Below are 18,201 nucleotides of genomic sequence, written 5' to 3'. Positions count from 1 at the left end.
TTCTTTAACATACCCACCCTGATTAAAAGCAATAAGAGGCCTGTGTTATAAAGTTCACGTCTTCCTTGAAGCACTGGATAAAAACATTTAGAAATTCAAGTTCAATGATCCGCACACAAATTTCAAAAGGTACAATTTAGCAGAAAGGAAGGCGCATACAATGGTAATTGAATGTGTTCCTGAAATATACTTTTTTCCTTTAATCCAAATGGTTGAAACTGAAATAAAACTCATGTAAAACACAGTAAAATACAAAAACAAGTTGAAACATATTGCTTTAATGTTTCACACCAAACACTGAATGCAGTAAAATATTATTTTAAAATAATTAAACCAAACCACACCTTCTTACTTGCATGTAAAATGAGGATATATTGCATACGACGGATTGTTTAGTAAAAATGTCCGAGGCAAAATAAGAAAACCATGATACAGTACTTGGAATGATCAAAACTAAACACAAAACAGAAAATGAGTAATTCTCTTATCTAATAAACAGGGTTTCCAAGACTTCAATGTATCGGATTCCTGTACAGGCAAGGGGGAAAGGGGCAGGGGAGCAAATCCATTTTAAAGAGACACATAGCCCTAAGAAGAAATGTTTCTGCATCATCAATTCCACAGAGGTGCATGTTCTATTTGTCAGTAAACGTGGGGGTGCTCTGTGCAGGTGAGCTGACACCGCACAGTAGCAGCGTTAGTGAAGGGATGTGAGCTGCCCCCGGCCCCGGCGCTATGGTATAGCTCGGTTCGGTCTCTTTGGGGGAGGGGGTGGCATCAGCTCCGAGTCTGGATCCAGGGGGTGTTTGCGTGTTTGTCCTTGAGCTGGGAGCGCACACCTATCGATGAACTCCAGCAGGATTTCCTTTGTGACTGGATGCTGAATGCTGTTGCAAACAGCTGGAAGAGAAACCAAATGACATGTTAATAACATTTACCCATGTCCACCCATTATTAGAAATTAGCCCCCCTCCGAACTAAAGTGGTCTATCCCATGTATTTTAAATGATGGTCAAGCTCATCCTGAGTATATAGTCGCCCTGTTCCTGTGAGGTCGGCTTCCTGCTCTGTAAATGCTTACCCATGGCTGTTTCGTAGGCGTTTGGGAAGCTCTTGTCTATTCTCTGCCGCATGAATACCCAGGTGTTGTTCACAAAGGTGCATTCAATGATTTTGTTGTCATACTGTTTCAGATCTTTTGACACCTAACCAAAGGAAACAAAGAGAAGAACAGTCTAATCATACAATTTGATTTTACAGTCTGTATTTAGTGCAGGTTTGCAAACGTATAAAATGTAAAACATGTAACTCATCAGATTTATTTTCTATGATAAAACAGCCAATAAGAATGAATGATTCCCAGAAATGCTCATGCCTTCGACCAGTTAGTTATTGTTATCAATTCCTTTCCAGGGAAAACTGAAAACAGAATTCAAGACACTTCCTCAAAGGAAAGGGAGAATATTATAAAATCAAATTATTTTATTACACAGAAATGTCCTGCTCTTTTAATTAAAGAAAATTGGTCACACTCTTGTCAACAGTGACGTACTGTACCTGTGTAAAGATAAAATTAACATTTCATATTGTGTATTAGAATGAGTTTGGAATATGGGAAACAACAAAGGTCCAAAAGGAGTGCACTGTTAAGAGTGGATAAAGGGGATACAAGTCTCTCCCATTGTAAAAGGTCCATGCTATTTGTGAAAGTGCTGTTTCAGCATAATTTGAAACAGATGTTTAGAATATAGAATCTGTAGGGACTAAGGCTGCGCATGTGCACAGCCAAATGAAGGGTACTATATAGGGTTAACTAAGACTGCACACAAATGAATTGCTCGGGTGAAGTGGTCTGAAAAGGCATTCCCAGTTGAAAATGGCTAATTACTATTACTATGACTGCAAGCTAGGTGAATTGTCTGATTCATTATAATAAATGATCAAGTTACCACAATTCCCTACACCTGCAATGTGAATGCCTGTTCTCTGGAAAGTGCTTTCACAACGTGTCAAGCGGACCGCTTTGCAGACATAAACCAAGGTCCCCTTTTGCATCGGTGTTGACAATATCAATACAAGAGGTAGTCATTTGTCTACATGACACAGCATGTTGCGAGACTTTCTGATGCGTTAAATACCATAATCGTATTTTTTATTGTTGATTATGTGTATTTGGTTTTCTTCTATCAATATTAAACACATCTCACTTAGACATGTTAAGACTTAAATATTTGCAATACAGTAATAGCATCCTAACTGACACTCAAGGGGTAAAAAGGAATTTGTTTTGACTGAAAAGCAACGTGAAAGATCATAAGCAGCTTAAAAACATATACATTTCTAAAAATATAAATCCATCCAGAAAAGGAAATGAGCTCAGCATGACTTTAGAGCAATAACCAATTAATTCTTACGTGTAGCTCTAACTATTCTCAGCAAGACATCACAGCAGGGTTCAGCTCAACAGTATCATTCCAGTACGCAAACATTAATAACTGCTGACTGGCCGACTTATTGAGGCATTTAAATCAGTAAAACAACTTGTGTGCATTGATGCTCCAGTCACTAATGCCTGTAATGACAGGTAGGGCAGCAGTGTGGAGTAGTGGTTAGGGCTCTGGACTCTTGACCGGAGGGTTGTGGGTTCATTCCCAGGTGGGGGACAATGCTGCTGTACCCTTGAGCAAGGTACTTTTCCCTAGATTGCTCCAGTAAAAACCCAACTGTATAAATGGGTAATTGTATGTAAAAATAATGTGATATCTTGTAAGTCGCCCTGGATAAGGGCGTCTGCTAAGAAATAAATAATAATAAAAATAGCGGTACTGTGTTACTGTACTGCTATGAGAAGGCAATTGATATTGACAACCCTTTTCTATTCTAATTAGGATAAAGACATGGAGTTCCATTTGGCTTTTCTCTTACCCTGTGCTGCTGGGTTTGATTTAGAAGGGGAAACCTTCTAAATTAGAATTGTCCAGAAGCCGCTATCTTTCTAACCGGTCTGCCTCCGTTGCTTCCATGTGTATTAGCACGAATGTGACTGGCTGTACGTGGCCGCACCAGATGGACATATAGTATTGCGTCTACAAATATCAGGTATTCTGTCTGTTTGTTACCCTTGAGTCACTGATTGACTGAACAAACTACTTAAAATCCCAATACCAAGTGCACACAGGTACTGTACCGTGCTTGACGCTACCCTTGCTTGTAGAAAAGAAAGACCTTTAAGAACTGAAGAACTTTAAGAATGGTAGCTCACAATTCATTATTAAGAGTTGCACCTGCAATTTCAGGTCAATCTGCTGGAAATAAAATCCTCCCTTTCCCAGGCTTCAATTACACCTGTGTATTTCAATGCATTCATTTATTGCTAGAGAAAAAGGCTTACCCTGAATGTTAAAAATCCTTTCACTGTTGTTCAGAGATGAAGCCATTAAAGAGGTGCATTATTAATGTAAGGACTTTAATGTCCTTACAAAAAAGAAAGATCGATATCCAAATACTTCATGAATTCTTAATTTCTCATTTTAAAAAGGGCATTTATTCTTTAATAACTAGATATGAAATCAGGCTTCCTCTTCTATGCCTGTAAAGACTATCAGGTAGAGTATGAGCCATTTTATTACAACCTATTGGGGCTGGCTGGCTAGCTGGGAGTTCTTATAAACACCACCATGGAAATGAGATGGGAAACAGTACTGAACTGTCATGGTTACACTTTCTACTGTTAGTTGACCTATATAAGTTCACCTAGTCAATACCGACTATATCAATGTTCTCAAATGCCTGCTTTTGTAGTAAAATCTTAATTAAACTCTTAATTAAATCTAAAATCCATTAGTATCAATTGTATAATATTCTGTATTACTATATAATAGTTCAGTACAAATAAACAATTCTCCACCAACATTTAAAAGTTTAGCATTTGTTAGAATTATCATTATTTCCTGGGGATTAATGACCAGTTGGGCAGATTGGTGGCTGCAGCATGGTTTTCCAATCTCTTTTCTGAAGCTCAGCACTGCATACACTGCAGTATGTTTTCTAATCTCTTTTCTGAAGCTCAGCACTGCATACACTGCAGCATGTTTTCCAATCTCTTCTTTGAAGCTCAGCACTGCATACACTGCAGTATGTTGTCATTTCTCTTTTTTACAGCTAAGCACTGCATACACTGCAGCATGTTTTCCATTTTGTTCTTTGAAGCTCAGCACTGCATACACTGCAGCATGTTTTCCATTCTGTTCTTTGAAGCTAAGCACTGCATACACTGCAGCATGTTTTCCATTCTGTTCTTTGAAGCTAAGCACTGCATACACTGCAGCATGTTTTCTATTCTGTTCTTTGAAGCTAAGCACTGCAGAATGTTGTCACTTCTCCAGCATCAGTAAAAGGGTCTTCAAACTGGACTGTGCAAAATTATTCTGGCAGGCTTCTGTATAACAGTGAATTGATTGTGCCTGGTTCTAAATCAACATTTCTTTCCTTAAAGACCCGTTGTTCTTTTGTATTTATTTCCATGAAATACTGATGTCTAAAAGATGAAAGCCTGCTTCTATTCATTCAAAGATGTTCACACAGATAAACTCTTCTGTGGCTAGTGCCGAGTAATTATGTATCATAGTAAAAAAAAAAAAAACATGAAAAAGACAAGAACGTTCAAAAGAAATGCTGCAAAAATGTTAAAGTATATGATAAAATGATTTCAGAATTTCAAAAAATGTGTTCTCTGAAGCACCCCCTTATTTTATTTTAGTGCAGGTCATTTTCAGTGACATGATTTTAAAATCAGGGCCTTCAGTACAATACAACCCATCTGTGCTGAATACTAAGAGGTCTTCTCTAAAAAACACTCAACTGCTACCTGACTGGAATAAAAACAACATAAAACATAAAAAACAAAACAACAAAAAAAAGATGAGGCATCGGATGTATTGATTTTTATGTCTACTTGATTAGTTGTTTTTATGTCTCTGTACTGTGCCATTTCTATCAAGCTCAAGTTTTTACATTCCTTTTTAAAAGGTACAGTTCTGAATTTAAATTTTTTTCACATTACTTTTGCACGGTGCATGGTCAATTTTAGTTTTTTTTTTCTTTTTTTAAATAATAAATACCCTGATTTTGGAATTTTATGAGGAAAGAAACCTTCATGTACTGTGTTTACATGGCCACAGTAGAGCTTGCCATTCCGAAATGACTGGTACAACTGCACCCATTTCAGCCTTCTTATTACAGTACTGCATTGACTACCATTCCTGTAACATTAAGAAAGGGAATTCTAAAGTCATTTAGATTTAAAATGTCAAAAGTGCAGTTACCTAAAGAAAGAAAAAAACCGACCCTGCAAATGCATGCTTTTTGTAACTTTAACAAAGATATTAAAACAGATAAATACCTATTAATAAAGGCAGGCTACAACAATGTTGTTATTCAGCATGGACTATTTTTGCATACAGGAAGATTACAGTATATAGAAGGGGATATACAGAGGTTCTATCTGTCATTGCTTGTTAAAGTTATTCCAACGTTTTGGGATGTTAGTTCAATAAACTGTAAATGGAAGGGGAAACCAATAATAATAATAATAATAATAATAATAATAATAATAATAATAATAATTTGACCTGTAAGATGGCTATGAGCTGAAGTAAGCCAGAATGCAAACCCCTAACACCTGTGCAAACAGGGGCAATGAAGCCTAATAAATGTCATATAAAGTGAGCTGTTCATTAAATTCATGGTATATGCTGGCCTTCATTTTAATTTCCATGTTAATTAAAAGTAGATTACCAACACACTGGAATAATGGTATGCAGTCAGTGAATTATTTACGTGTATGCCTCATTATTTTGGAGCTACGAACAAAGGAAACCTATTTTGCACTTAGAATTCTAACAAATAATAAAGTCATAAAATATATTGCTACAAAAAAAGCATGCAGTGAGAGTATGGAAATCTGAATTATGACAGGGATGACAGCGAAATTAAATGTTCTTATCTCTTTGTGCTCTCCTCGTAAAATATGTTGAAATACATCTGCAAGATAAAAACACTACAATAAAATGCACATTTGACTTGAGATTGAAGCAGGGCTTACTCTTTCATTTCTATTGAATTCCCATTAGTGGGGTAGGATTTTATTTGCATGTAGAAAGAATGCAGTAAGATTGGGATGTGCAGAGGTTAACTGGATCACTGTTTGTTACCGGTCCCATTAAAACGCTCAGTGCTTAGGAATGTTAGATGATTAAATGTTTTACAAATAATCCTCAGTTCCCAGGGGTTTTCTTTTACTTGCGCTGAAATACCAAGTGAAAGGTTATAAAGCACCGGAACACATGAGAATTTTAACTTTGGGAGCTCCACTAACCTGAGCCACCATTACTATGCATTCACGTAGCCCTGATTAAAAAATTAATAAATAAAATTATTATTATTATTATGGAGGATTTTGATTCTAAAGTATAAAAAGAAGGATATTACTGTGAATAAATAGTCCATGGGGAGCACATTGACAGTCTGAAAATATAAATTATGATAAGGCAGTTAGGGTTATGAAACAGGATTAACAGGTTTCAGACGCAGAGCAGAAGAGTGCTGTAGAATACTGGGAGAAAATAACAAATTAGCAAAAGTAGACTGGGAGACAGTGTCTGACTAATTATGTGATGTTTAAATTGCATGAAGTGTAACAGAGCTGCCTCCCATAGGTCAACACTTGATTTACTCAGTGGCAGATGTTGCTATATCCATCTTATAAACCTACGTAAGCTGGCTGTTAAATTGCATGGTTTTCAAAAAGCTGTACCACCCCCTACAATTGCAGGTGTATCTAGGGTTAAAAAGTCCAGTAGTGCTGTCCTTTAATTAATCTTCCACGAGTGTTGCTGAAATCGGACCTAAAGCACACCCAGGCATATCAATATCCAGGTCTAGTTTAATCAGCCCTGAAGTACACACATTAAAGTGATGAATTTGTTCATACGTGGTGTATATTTAACTGGCTTACCTTCATCTGAGCAAAAGGTCTTTCATAGTTGCCAACATAGAGTAGTCCTACGGTCTGTGTCAGCAACCTGCAAACAGAAAGAATTAGAGTCACAGGCTAGCTTTCACTAGCGGGTTGATTGAACACACACACATTGTAATGAATCTCAGCCTCCTGAACTGACTGGAAAGGCAAGAGCTGGATGTGAACTCTTCAAAAGAGGAAGGTCTTACCATTCAACTGTAGAGCAAGCTCTGAAGTGCAGAGGCAAGTACCTGTCTTATGCAGATGTTAGTATTATAAACTCATCAGCCTCTATAATATAATGATTAACAGGTGTTCCTTTATTAGGAAGTTAACATGCTGGCCCTTCTTTGAATGCCTTGGTTAGCACTAATTTGTGACTATACACCATAAAAAGTAGTTTTAAAAAAATAAACACTAGGAGTTTAGAAAATGTCTCGGTATGTGATTGTCCCGATGAATGTGATTATAGCATCCAAAACACTGACCGACAAATGTCCTTTGTAAATTCTTTTAGAGCAAAACAAACAAACCAAAAAAGGACAGTTTTTTCTTTTTTAAACCGTGAATCTATTTTTAAAAATGTGTTAAAACAAATAAATCGACATTGCACTCTAATGTAATGATCTCCAACAGGAGGCAATTGAAGGATTTCAGTAAAACCCAACAAGTTTGATGTTGGCTGGTCTACAAACACACAGCTTCTAACATTTTTATTACAGAGGGTTGTTCCAAACCAAGGCAAGGCATGCCATGATTTGTCAACGTGTCAGGGTAGCATCACTGGCAAGGCTGTTTCATCAGGGAGAGAGAGACACGAGAAGCTACAGTTTAAACGCTTGTAACAAACAAAAACATACTAACAAAGAAACTCAAAACCTAACTGTGACAGGGTAGCATCACTGGCAAGGCTTTTTCATCAGGGAGAGAGATGCAGACACAAGAGGCTGCAGGTTTAACCGCTATTGCAAAATGGCGCAGTCGCCAAAATGAATGGTCTAAGCAAACGACAAAAACCCTACTGTACATACGCCTTTCAATACACCAAAGCACAGCACAGCACAGCACACATCACCAACATTAACACCCGTGATTTCTCTTTTTATACACCTGTGGCTGGAGCCTAATTAATCATCAATTATTCCATTATGGCCCCAGCCACATTCTTACGTGAGGAATTTAACCCCCTCCCTACCAACCCAATATTCCCCACACATTACACCAAGATACCTCCCCTCATGTGCACAACACACCTGTCCGCAATCGGCCACCTCCCCCCCTTGAAACACCAACTCGCTCCCCTCATGTCCATCTTTCCCAATGTGGATTCTTGTGGGTGGGTTGGTCCCAAACCCAGTGACTCCCCTTGGAGACCGAGAACCAGCGACAGGGGACCCAGGTGATGTGGACAAGGTGTCAGAAGCACAGGTGGGCAACCGGGCAGGTGCAGCAGCCAGCAGAGGTGCGGGCCTCGATAACCGTGGACCAACGTCTGGGTCACTAGAGGAAGCAAAGCAGGAGACCAGGCGACCAATTGTGCATGGTGATGCAGCGATCCACAAGATGGGCCCAACGACCAGAAGTGCAGACACAAATGCCGGGTGTTTGGGAGCCCGGATCGAGGGCTCTGACCCATCAGCACCGGGTCGGGAAATAGGGGTGGTGGTCGGGGCTGTGGTTGATTGTGGTCCCCTCGGCTCCTCCTTTGACAGTGGCAACAATGACAGTGACACAAGGCACTCCGGCAGCGGAAATGCTGGCAGTGGCAACAGTGCAGGGCACTCCAGCAGTGGTCAGGAGCATTCCAGTAGTGGCAAGTGGCAGGAGCATTCCAGTAGTGGCACTGGCAGTGGCCCAGGGCATTCCAACAATGGCAACGCTGACAGCGGCAACGCTGGCCCCTCCAGACATGTAGCTGGCAGTGTTGCAGGGCACGCCAACAGTGGCAACGCTGGCAGTGGTGCGGGGCACTGTGGTAGCAGCAAGACCCCACAGGCGAGGCACCAGCCTGAGAGTGATGAGGTAGGTGTCAAAGTCGCCATCCCACAGAACTGGGAAGGAGTGGGGAGCCACCTTCGGCGTTTGCCCAGCCAGCGTTTGGAGAGCCTTCAGGCTGAGCCATTCCTTACAACTCCACCTCACAGCAAAAGTAGACCTTGAAGAGGGGGTCTGCCCATGGGCACTCCTTGTAGACGTGCCCAAAGTCGCCACATTTCTTATACATAGGAGCCCCTTCTGCCTCAAACCAGCGCTGCTGCTCATCCACATTTTCCTTCCTGTCCATTTTTGTCTCCTCTTTTTTCTTTTTAATAAACCTGCAGTTCTGTCTCTGAGTCTCCAGGGGCGCTATTCTGCCCTCACACCACGTGTGACAGGGTAGCGTCACTGGCAAGGCTGATTCATCAGGGAGAGAGACGCAGACACAAGAGGCTGCAGGTGTAAGTGCTATTGGGCATGTTTATTACAAAAACGAACAAAAAGGCGCAATGGCCAAAATAAATGGTCTAAACAAATGACAAAAACCCTACTATACATACGCCCTTCAATACACCAAAGCACAGCACAGCAGTCATATAATAAAAGCCCCTTTTATCACTGCAGAGAACTGGGAAGGGTATAAATCATGGGATTCCCAGTGCATGTGTTTCCTACCCAATAATCAGAAGTCTGACAGGAAAACAATTTCTTTTTTTTTTTTCTTTCCCAACCGGAAAAAAATCCACCCAGAAATAATGTTTCAAACTCCACCTTGGCAGAAATCATCACAAAAATGACTCAAATTTCTGTTAAAATCTGTCACAACTTAGGATAAGGGCAAACGACCTAACATTTATGACTTATATTTCAAAGTGGAATAATTATCACTTCTAAATTGAAAATAAATTGCACTTCACTTGTAGATTGTGTAGGCAGGCAAGTGCATCATGCTTAATAAGTGTGGAGCCAGGGTTGGGGTACATTCCTGTTTTTCCTTTTTAAAATCAATTCCAGATTCCAGTTTTGATTCCTTCGAAGGAACTGGAATTGATCATTTAGAGCAGAGGTTTTCAACCAGGGGGAACACATAACCCTGGGGGTACATCCAGGCTGTGACAACCACATGACTTCTTTGCTACAAGCAAGCTGGAACCGCAGAACTGCGGTAAGATAGAGTTGCAATAATCTTCTATTTATGCAAATTTACTGGACTCTATGCTCAAAAGACACTATGTTAAATCGACAGTACTTGCACACTTAAGTTGTCCTTTCTTTCCATTGCTGTCTTCCACAACAAAATCCTTATGGTCACAGGCACATTCTTCTGGGGTTTTTATGTGTAGGCATTTTTGTACATTTCGCCACAATTCTGTTATAAATCCTCCGTATCTTAACTGTAATACAGCTTGAAATCCTGCTAACAAGCCTCCATCTTGATTGTAATCTCGTTTTAAATCTCGCAAGCGGAGTCTCCAACAGAAATGTAGGAATGTGCTGCCACTCAGTAGTTGGGGCGGGTTTAAAGTATTGAGAACAAATCAATGATAGATGCAAGTCAGGAAGGCGGGACATTGCTCAGCAGCACTGGGAAATGTATTTATTATTATTTTTTTGTAGTAGGTTTTATTTTTTTAATGGGAAAAGGGTAAAGTCAACGTGAATTGATTAACCATTTCCACAGTTTTTCCGGTGTTTATTGGCTATCCACCATTTCATTTTTTTTGTATCGGGGGTGTTTTATCGGCTAAAACCGAAAATCACAAGCCCTAGTTATAGACAAATCACTCTGTCAGCATCAATGGTCTTACAAGATAAGACCATTTCTGGACCTGCAGTGGCATCACATAGACTCAATTTCAGGGGCATCCCGAAAACCTACTTTTCTAAGTAGGCCAATCATTTCAGTTTGCATCTGTAATTCCTCGAATCGTGTTACACAAAGGAACACTTCCAGTCCACAAGAAATGCTGCTTTTATTTGTTCATTTAGCTATCTCTATTTAAATTTGAAACATATTCGATTTTATTGGTGTGTGCTGTTACAATGACAGATGTGTGACGGACAGAGTGGGCGAGAGCACCCTGATATGTGCTTCTGCTTTGATACAGATGGGAGACCCAAGCTGCTTGTGAGAGGCTGTGAGAATGCGGAGGTGCTGAGAGCGAATACTGAAAGTGAATACAATGTGCTAAATGTAACCCACATTCTGACTCAATTTACCCATTTATAAATATTTTAATTTCTTACCATAACGACGAGTAAATTTAATGTGCCAATCAGTTTGTTCTGGATATTTGAAATTGATCAAGCCTATGGAAATTAACATTTCTCATTTCACTATATTTGTAGTCTTATGCGGGCATGGCAGTTTTGTGAAACTAATTTATGTAAATTCATAAAAACATTTTTTTTTTTTTCAAGCTTATCTTTATAAGCCTACCAGTTAAAAATGTGCATACAAATTGCAGTACCATCCCTCTGGAGTAAAAGATAAGCCTGTTAAATGACATATGACAGCAATTTTCCAGTGCCCATGTTTCTTTTCTTTCAGATACTGTACTGCGTCTATTTAAACTCACATGGCAAATCATGGCAATGGGCTCTCACAAACCATTCCGCTCAGATTTACTAATAGCTTTGTTAGAACAATCTGCCATTGTGCGTGTTTTGTCCCCCACATCATTACAAAGGCGGATGCGGATTGATTTTCAATCAATGCAACATGCTGTTCACAAGTTATAAGAGAAACAAGATTTCACAGAAACAAACTCACAAACAAACACTAAGTGCACTCCTGTTCCAGCTGATGCATGACCTTGAATCCTTCAGGATATACATTACAGCTGAAAAGACCTTAATCTAAAGAACCAGTGGCAGAACATTACTAGACAGTGGATTCTCTATGGAATCATTCGGATAAGAAAACCAATACTCATTACTGCCCATGAGGATCCTTAGCACAACCCTGCCCTCCACACTGGCAGCAGATATACAGCAGCAGCAGCAGCAGGAGTTTCCAATTATTGTATTATATTCTTATGATCTACGCATGCGCAATTTAAAGTAAAATTTATTTAGTAGTCTCCAATTGATTTTTACCCCATTTTTCTCCCAATTTGAAATAGACAATTGTATTATTTTAGGTTCAGCTCACCACTACCACCTCCGCGCTGACTCGGGAGCGGCGAAGATGAACACAAGCTGTCCTCCAAAACGTGTGCCATCAGCCGACCGCTTTTTTCCCCCACTCTGCAGGCCCGCCATGCAGCAACATCAGAGCTACAGCGTCGAAGCACAACGCAGCTCTGGGCAGCTTACAGGCAAGCCTGCTGGTGCCTGGCCAGTCTACAGGGGTTGCTGGTGAGCCGAGGACACCCTGGCCGACCTAAGCCCTCCCTCCCCCCGGGCGACGCTCGGCCAATTGTGTGCCGCCCCTTGGGAGCTCTCGTCCACGGTCGGCAGTGGAATAGCCTGGACTCGAACCGGCGCCCTCCAGGATATAGGGCGCATCATTTACCAGATGCGCCACTCGGGAGCCCAGTAAAACATCTTTTTAGTGTTGGAACAGCATAGAAATACTCTGTAATTGTCTGTCCCAGTTCCCTTGTTTATTAGAACTAGGAACAGTGTTTTCCGAAAATGGATGCATAATCAAGGATTGAACATGTCGGACGTACGATTTGAATAAAAACATGGAATATAACTTCAGGAAGGTCCTATGCATGCAAAGTATTAGAAAGTACTAAGTATTTAATAAAACAAAATAATATATGACAGATTATTATACATGTAGCTGGGAAAATAAATAAATACATGTGTAAGTTAGTTTTCTTGATTATGGTGTGTTTCGATTAGACTTAGTCTTTCCTAAGATGATTTAATAATGTCTAAAAATCTTTACTGATCTTTCAATGCACCAACTGATTAAGAAATTAGCTTTACAAAAAAAAAAAAAAAAAAAAAGTTTGTTCTGCTTTACATGATGTAGGCTATCCACAAGCTGCATATCCCCTTAAGCTATTGTTGCCAATGATACCATTTTGGATCCACACTTGAGACCAGGAAAGCGTTAAAGGCATTGCCAATATGTACTTCTCTGACAGCGTGCTTTACAGGTATCACCTCCAATAATGAGTGTCTGGATGTAGTGACTGTGATGAAGTGAAGAGCGCTACAGCTCGTGAAACTGGAGAGAAAACATCCCTCTGTTAGCACTCTGCCTCTGGACAGATCAATTCCTAACAGCGCTCACTGGACTGGATAATGTGCCCCAAGCTCCACAGACATACTAAACAAGACTGGAGTTTGACAAGATGAGAAAACAAATGTCTGAAACACAAACAGTAATAACAAAAATGCCAGTATCATTACATGCTCTTTAACCTTGTCAGTATTAAATACAATGCCTATAGATTGTGTCAATGGAGAGGTGTTATATTTCTACTGAAGCATATTACTAGATACTTTGTAGCCCAAACACAGAATTGCAATTGGCAAGACAGGATAGAAAACCTAATGAGATGCATGCACTGTGTATTCTCATAGTACACTCTGTAGACCCTTCCTCCACAAGTTCCAACAGCCTTGATAAATCACCTTAACAACAATCACAACAGTGTCGTGTAACAACATTTCCAATGCCATGCTTCAATACTAAGGGTAGAAGGGCAGCTACCTACAGTAGTATAATGATACCGTCATTCTAATACAGCAATTTAACAACTGACTGATGACAACACTGATTCAAATGCGTTTTAATGCGCTTCTGTTTACAGTACAAAGGAATGGATGATTATACTGTATATAGAACTTTATGCAACACTGAAAGGCAACTGAATTAAGATCATTTGAATGCAGCAACCACAACTTCAAAGCCCTGAGCTGGAAAGTCCAATAATAAAATTGAAAATTCGGTAAGGCAAGACCCCCAGCGGATTTGGGGCGCTGCAAAGTGGTTAAGCGGATTCTGGATTAAATTATTGTTCCAGATAAATTTGGAGCACAACGAATTAACCTCTGCAATAAATTTGGGGGGAAGTGACAGAGGCAGCATAGAGAATAAAAAAGTAATACGCGGCAGCACAATCATTTTAATTACAGATAGTCTGCCATGAACAGTAATCTGAAGTGGTAACCATCTATTCAAGTCTGACTGTATTTTAGATAACATGATTAATGACAAAGTATTGTAAATTTAATTTAATGCCCAAATATGTAAAACTATCTGCACATGTAAGTGTGGGTGCCAGAGTTATAAGTAATGGATCTGTAGCTGTCAAATTTGAAGGGGGCAGAACAGATTTGGACCAATTAATTTTGTAACTGGAAAAAGAACCAAATACAATTAAACAATTGTAATGCATTAGGGAGGGAATTAGATATATCTGCCAAATATAACAACACATCATCTGCATAGAGAGATATATGATGCTTAGTGCCCTGAGTATCAATAGGAGTGATCACTGTGCTTTGCCTGACCGCTTGTGCCAGAGGTTCCAGCGAGATGGCAAATAGAAGAGGACTAAGAGGACAGCCCTGTCTGGTTCCTCTTCAGCGGAAATTGAGCAGACATCGCAGCTCCAGTTACTACACTAGCAGCTGGAGCGCTATACAACCTGCGAATCATATTGATGAAGGGAGTACCAAAAGCCAAAGCAACGTAATACAGCCCACAAATAAACACTCAGCGTACACCTTTATATCTGCATTCAAGAGTGACAGGGGGCGATAGCTAGAACATTCTAAAAGGATCTTTCCCCTTTTTCAAAAGAAGAGAGATCAACGCAGATTTCTGGTCTCTGTGGAAAGATCCAAACTCTAGTGAATGATTAATGGGCTTTAGAATGAGTGGGCCAATCTGTTTAAAAAATAACAACACTTTTACAAGATGTTGCACGACAGTTTCAAAAAATGACAAATGAAAAAGATCTCTGTGTGATATGTGAGATTAATATACAGTGCTCCCACAGTATCACACGGGTCTCGGGGGACACACAGTGTGAGCGTTGTAACCGAAGAGCGCTATAAGCAGGAGACGGGGTGGGGGGCGCCGCGGAACACAACACACATCTGACAAATACAAAATAAAGTAACTCCATCTCTATACACATATTGAAGCAAAAATGGAACTTTCCGTGAATTAACCATGCATAAAGCACCATGTAATAAATGCTATTTTTTTTTTTAAAAATAGACATTCCCACTCGTGGATCATTTTAATTAGCAGTTTTTCAACTATAAATAGCCTGGCTAAACGTCGGTCAGGGGTTCAGTTCGAAACAACCGTCAAGCAAACCAAGTGCGAGAAGTAGAGCGGGTTGGGAGAGGGGACAGAGGGAATGGGCTCGCTCCAGGTTCGGCTGCCGGAGGGGGGGTGAAGTGTCTCGTCTCCCGGAGAAAGCTGCAGCTCCTCTCGCATCAAAAAAGTATATACATTAGGAAAGATAACCACATAATAGGCCTGATATTTATTTAGTTATAAAATGAATGCTGAATAAGATGTCTGTTATAAAGTGCCAGTGCAGCTTTTCTTCAGTTCAGACACTGTATCAAAAGGGAGAGACAGAAACAGAAGTTAGACTGGGAAGTTGTTTACAGTTTGAACAACACCGGTACTGTATTTAGTGTAGAAATACTAGTATAAGGAATTAGGGGACATGCTGTAGGAGCGTTATATCCGAGGTGTAGTATAACCAAGAGCCTTATAGCGAGGGAGCACTGTATATGCCTAGTGATATGCCTAGGCTAGTGAAACAAATAATGGTGGCAGCAGCATCATGCTATGTGGATGCTTTTCAATCGGCAGGGACTGAGAAGCTTGTCAGGGTAGAGGGCAAAATGGATGGAGCTAAATACATGCAAATCCTTGAGGAAAACCATTATAGCCTTAATTTCAGATATGAAATACATCAGGCTGAAAGTAATCTCTCTCAATATTTTATCTGCTGCTTGTAATTTCATTATAGCCTTCATTTCAGATATGAAATACATGAGGCTAGAAGTACTGTTTAGTAGACTATTAAAAACATAAAATATTAGAATTGCTTGGGGGGGGATAGGAATAAAAGTAGGCCTTGTTAAATCTGAAATAATAAAAAATGATCAATTATAAGCTAGGTGAAATATAATAAAAGAATGACAATTATTAAAATGGTCCAAAGGGACAGCTACTTATGTTGTAGCTTAGCTGTATTGAATAACGTGAATAATAACACCTAATTAATTTAAGAAAAAATGTGGGTTTGATTTCCAGCAGCTACTCTACTACACATTTACATAATACCCAAAAGATAATTTGGTATTTGGTTTAAAGTTAGGTACTGTTATGGATTACAATTCAAAAGCATTTGGAACACGTCTATGGCAATGCCCATATTCATAGAAGCAGGTCTATGGCAATGCCGATATTCATAGGAGCAGGTATATGGCAATGCCCATATTCACCTCTCCTTACTTCGTTAAAACCGACTGTTCATTTCCAGTCTAATGTGCCAGTTATCTTTGTTATCGGTTTGCATCTCATGAGAAAATCAACAACATATAGTCTGTATTACTCTGGTTTAAAAACACACAGTGGCGGTCATACCCAAGATTTCAATAAAACAAACTGTTTGAAAACGATTCTGTACTCCAACAGGAATAAAACATACATTAATTAATTAATTAATTAATTAATTAATTAATTAATTAATTGATTGTTCTTTGAAATCTGCAATTCAGTGAGAGAAAATAAACATTTCTTAAAATGCATTTGTTTGTGAAGCATTCTAGCAAAGAACATTTAAGCACTATAACCCAGGTTGTAGGGCACTACCATGTGCTGGCTGACGAACATTTTTCTTTTTGAAAAGCTAGACATTGCATCTCTTCTTAGCAACAGAACCCAAAGAGGGCTTTACCAGATAGTAAAAGCCCCCTTATGAGGGCTCTATTGCTATTAGAAAATGGCTGCAGCACTAGTTTTGGTTGCTAATAAATACAAACGGTTTTCCTCAATATTGGATGAGTAATGAGGTTTTCTCAGAATTCCATACGTGATCTGGTAGACTTCAGCTTGAGTCCACGTTTCTGTAAGATTCAGCATTTGATATTGTCCTGATATTAGCAAAAGTGAAAAATAGTGTTTTGTTTTTTTTCCAGTAATTAAAATTATCTAGTAGACTACATGTGTTAATGCTGATCGGGTTGTTTGTTTAGGGCTTGTGTTCAATAAGTGTATTCAAAGTCTTGTGCCTTTGTTAGAGGAGAGAGCACAGTGCCTGTTATTATTATGATAAAGTTCCTGAAAGTAAAAATCGGTCTACATCCAGTTGTTTAATTTCTACACTTTGTTATCCAAACCGTAGACTAGTTGCTATTGCTGTTGCGGTTACTGTATTTATGTATTTTCCGGCGGATTGATTTGGAACAGAGATTACACATAGTTTGAATGATAACATTGGAGGGCATTTACAAGACATTAGAGATCTCATATAGACCAATAAGATTAAAGGAAGTCTCTGATCCATTTTCTAAATATATGGTAGAGCCCTGCAATGGTGGATGAAAGTGCATAGGTCTCCAATATATTATATATATATATTTTTTTTAAACACTTAGTAGTATAATAATAAGTTTGTACTGTATGTCACAGCAGTAGGTGCACTGCACAGGCATACTCCATAAGGAGTAATGCACTTATAAATCACTGTATGCGGACAATGTATTGAAACACACTTTGTAGTAGTTCCCGCTATGTCGCTTGCAGCCAAGCACATCCATTACCTTCTAATTAGTTAGATTAAACTGGATGAGGCACTTCGGTACTAATAAGGAAGGTCGAAGAGGCAAAAAGGTGTTGTGTCTCATTCAGAAGCCTTTGGGCTTGCCATCAGTGCCACAGGCTGAACAGTGTATAATGAACAGCTGGGCTAAACAGGACAGTTAATCACTAATAAGATGCCACGTCATATAAGCATGAATAATGATACAGTGCTGCAACAAAGGCAAAGCCATAAAGCAAGACTCTCAGAAGTCTGAACAATATTTTAATGATTTCTTATATGCCAGCTGTAGTTTTTTTTTTTTTTTTTTTTAATCATCGCATAAACTAATTTGGAGCTATTAAACCATATGTGTTTAGTACCGTTTAAATACAGATTAATTTTATTTAATTATATTAAATCTGTTGTACTTGATCCTCTTATTAAATGTATCTGAAATAAAGA

At 39.2% G+C, this 18,201-nt stretch overlaps 1 protein-coding gene across 1 annotated transcript in view; it reads right to left on the bottom strand.

The window, feature by feature from the left end:
* Positions 1–258: 258 nt before the first annotated feature.
* The window catches only part of rngtt (RNA guanylyltransferase and 5'-phosphatase), a 95,610-nt gene continuing 77,667 nt past the window's right edge, over positions 259–18,201 (bottom strand). Inside the window, exons 14-16 of the mRNA XM_034019290.3 lie at positions 7,016–7,082; positions 1,082–1,205; positions 259–900 (exon numbers count right to left, since the gene is read on the bottom strand). Coding sequence (XP_033875181.2) covers positions 734–900; positions 1,082–1,205; positions 7,016–7,082 — 358 coding nt within the window. The 3' untranslated portion in view covers positions 259–733. The remainder of the gene's footprint in view (positions 901–1,081; positions 1,206–7,015; positions 7,083–18,201) is intronic.

This window comes from Acipenser ruthenus, chromosome 6 (genome assembly GCF_902713425.1).
Source record: "Acipenser ruthenus chromosome 6, fAciRut3.2 maternal haplotype, whole genome shotgun sequence".
Taxonomy (NCBI): domain Eukaryota; kingdom Metazoa; phylum Chordata; class Actinopteri; order Acipenseriformes; family Acipenseridae; genus Acipenser; species Acipenser ruthenus.
Note: the sequence above shows the minus strand (reverse complement) of the source record. Positions and strands in the feature narration are given on the sequence as shown.